This window comes from Austrofundulus limnaeus, unplaced genomic scaffold (genome assembly GCF_001266775.1).
Source record: "Austrofundulus limnaeus strain Quisiro unplaced genomic scaffold, Austrofundulus_limnaeus-1.0 Scaffold895, whole genome shotgun sequence".
Classification (NCBI taxonomy): Eukaryota; Metazoa; Chordata; class Actinopteri; order Cyprinodontiformes; family Rivulidae; genus Austrofundulus; species Austrofundulus limnaeus.
This window is the reverse complement of record NW_013953297.1, coordinates 124,547-128,157: the sequence shown is the minus strand read 5'-3', so window position 1 is coordinate 128,157 and position 3,611 is coordinate 124,547. Positions and strand designations below refer to the sequence as shown.

At 40.8% G+C, this 3,611-nt stretch overlaps 1 protein-coding gene across 1 annotated transcript in view; it reads right to left on the bottom strand.

Moving 5' to 3' along the window:
- LOC106533154 (caprin-2) overlaps positions 1-3,611 on the bottom strand; it is a gene marked incomplete at its 3' end in the record, with an annotated part of 36,224 nt that overhangs the window by 20,881 nt on the left and 11,732 nt on the right. The window contains 1 exon segment of the mRNA XM_014029395.1: positions 1,587-1,669. Coding sequence (XP_013884849.1) covers positions 1,587-1,669 — 83 coding nt within the window.

Sequence of the window (3,611 nt, the reverse complement as noted above, 5' to 3'; positions counted from 1 at the left end):
CCCGCCACAGCAAAGGGGCCAACCAGCCAGCCCAGCACAGCCCCCAGCCACCACCCATGGCCACCAACCCAWTACCACCCCAGAAGACATACTACACCCACCCCAACATTCGGGCCACTATCAGAACATATAACACAAGGACACCCAGGCTGGGTCGACCCCCCCCATGCTCTACAGTAGGGATGGTATTTTTACTCATCATTCTTCGTCCTCCAAACACGGCGATTGGAATAAGACCAAAAAGTTCCATTTCTTCCATGAGTCTACTTAAGATGGGCCTAGACGTGCTGATTTAAACAGGGGAAACGTCCATGCCATGCATGATTTTCAACCATGATGTCTTAGTGTATGACCCACAGTGATGCCAGCTCTCTTCAGGTCATTGACCGGCTCCTCCCGTGTAGTTCTGGCCTGGTTCCTCACCTTTCTTAGGATCATCGATATGCCACGAGGTGAAATCTTGCATGAAGCCCCAGTCCGAAGGAGATTGACACTCATGTTATCCTCTTCCATTTTCTAATAATTACTCAACAGTTGATACTTTTAAACCAAGCTACTTGGCAATTGCATTGTAGCCCTTTCCAGCTTTGTGGAGGACTACAATTTTGTCTGCGGTGTCTTTGGACTGTTCTTTGGTCTTAGCCATGTTAGTAGTTTGAGTCTTACTGATTGTGTGGGGTGGACAGGTGTCTTTATGCAGCCAACGACTTCAAAAAGGTACTTCTAATTTAGAATAAGTGGAGTGTAGGTGGACTAACAGGTCTTTGAGGGCCAGAATTTTTGCTGATTGGCAGGTGTTCAAATACGTATTCGCAGCAGTAACGTACAAATAAATATCCTGATGCATCTCAGTAATCCAGGTAGAAAAAAAATCAAAAAGAAAAAATAAGTAGGTCCTCTGGATGGGTTCTTCTTTAGTGAAACGTTTCGTCTCTCCAAGAGACTTCTTCAGTCTGATGAGTTTCAGGTGAACTCAGCCTTATTAGCACTGCCTCCACATGGACAAACAGGTTAGTCACATGAAAAAGAGGTTAATTGCCTAACAATAGCTCTATTTAGTCACAGGGCTAAATAAATTGCGACTAAATAGAACTATTGTTAGGTGATGGCCCTCTTTTGCATGTGATTAACCTGTTTGTCCAGGTGGAGGCTGTGCTTATAAGGCTGAGTTCACCTGAAACTCAGACTGAAGAAGTCTCTTGGAGGAGAGACGAAACATTTCACTAAAGAAGAACCCATCCAGAGGACCTACTTATTTTTTTCTTTTTGATACAAATAAAATAAAATCATACATTATTATTTCTGGATTTTTTTTTCATCATAGATTATGTCTCTCACAGTGGACATGCACYTAAAATGAAAATTTCAGACCCCTCCATGATTTCTAAGTGGGAGAATTTGCAAAGTCGCAGGGTGTTCAAGAAAAAAAAGAAAGGATTATTTTTTTTATTGCAATATTTATCCATGCCTGGATGTTTATTTTGTCAGAAAACGCTAATGTATCCCCTTGTTCAGACATGTGGAAACTGTCACATTCATGTCAAAGGGGGAAAAAAAAAAGAAAAAAAAAAGTTGTTTGAACTCACATGTGGATCCAGCCACAGGCGTGTCCTTTCCCTCCAGAAGGTCCATGTAGACCACAGCAGCCTGCTCCATCTGCTCCTTTAAACTAAAGCACAAAAGGGACATGTGTTAACAGGAGTCATTTCAGGCAGTTTACTCTAAAAACTAAGCTCGCCACACCCAGAAGGTCAGAACAAAAAGATCTTCAAGTCTTCATTCTCAACTAGTGGGAGTTTAGCCAACTTTGGGACATTTCTTTCAGGCAGAATGGTACATTTATAGCATCAACATCAAACAGTAACCATCTCTGTAACACAGACGTTCAGTTCAGTTTCTAAAGAAACAAGCTAAATAAATGGTGTCAGGCTAATTTAGAGGTTTAATATTAGCTAAATCTTGCTTCTTACCAGTATGTCCATTGATTTACAAATTGGCCCTTGTTTGGCCAGTCATATTTGCGCAACATGGTCGCGCAAAAGGTAGCACGACCATGTTGCGAAAGACCTTGGACATTTGTTCCCCCATGTGTGTTTCTCCGGACGGATGTTCTAAACTGCAATTTCATTCTGCATTGCATCTTTGATGTTGTGTGAATGACAATAAATGCTTCTGATCTGATATTTGCCTAATAGGGGTGTAAGGAAACATTTATATGCTGAAATATCACAATATTTCATTTCCATATACTGTATCAATTCTCTAAAGCCCTGTAGCGATTTTCAATTAAGGTTTAAATTGTAAACTTTCATGCCAACAATTCATTTTTATGCTAGTTGGCAGCAGTCAGGGAACGTTTTGGCTCCTCCACTCCTGAGGAGCTAGAGTATACAACGGTAGCTCAGACATTAGCATTGTGAGTTTACAATAGTAGCATGTGGTGATTGCTGCATCTGAGCAGATTAGACAGACACCTGCTGCCTTCTAAGCTGACGTAAGGTTGCCCACAGTTCCTTTTTCAGCCAGAATGTTCATATTTTAAATCAAAATGAAGAGACTCGTTTGGGACGCTCTATCTCCTGACTGTAGTCGGCTGTCGCATTACGGAAGGCAGGCAGGAAGCACCCTGAGCTCAGGAGGTTCCCGAGGGACAGTATTGAAGTGGCCTAATGCAATGACCACATGAAAGTGCATTGAAATGACTGGAGTACTTGCATTCTCCCCCTTGCCCTGTGACAGCCAACAACAGAGACTGTGTGCAGCAGCTTCATGTCATCGATTAGCTGAACTTTAGGACGAGATATAGGCTCTTAGTGTGTTGGGTGACCATATTTTTAGAGTAAATATTAAAATCTAAAAGCTGCCACAAATATATTATCAAACTATTTAATGGCACATTCAGTCTAACAACTTAAAACATGGATGAAATAAGAAATATTTAACTAATAAAATTGATACAAAACAGTTTTAAATAGAGGTTTTAGACAAAAAAAGGCAATATATCACAATATATTATATTGCAACCCCTGTGTCATGATGTGTGTCGTATCGCCAGATTCATACCAATGCCCCTGTTGCATAACATGGACTAAAACATATGGCCTTTCTACTGATTACTGTATGACAGAACATCACTTTAAAAACGTCATTTAGGGCTGCCACAAACAATTATTTTTATAGTCGACTAATCACCGATTATTTGTTTTGATTAGTCGACTATTTGGATCATACATTAATATAAAACATACAGCTTATTGTGCCAGAATGCAGCTATTATATAAACGTTAGGTTTTAGCAATATGCGAACTAAAAATAATTGCCGTGGAAGGCAAGTTCTGCCTTGCAGATTGCACAGGTTTCTCTTTCATTTTCCTAAAATGATCCCACACTTTTGGGCTCCATTGCCAGGTAGCCATGATAAAATAGCCTGTCTGTATAATGTCTTGTGATGTCCACGGCCTACCTACCACTACTGTGCATGTGTGTCAAGGACAGAAAGGCAGACGTGGCAGTGGAAGGTGTCAAACCTCACCTGATCGGATAGTAATTTCGGCCTATGTTACTGTTTTTCATCAGTCGACAAAAGACATTAGTGCTAAAGGCACGGATAT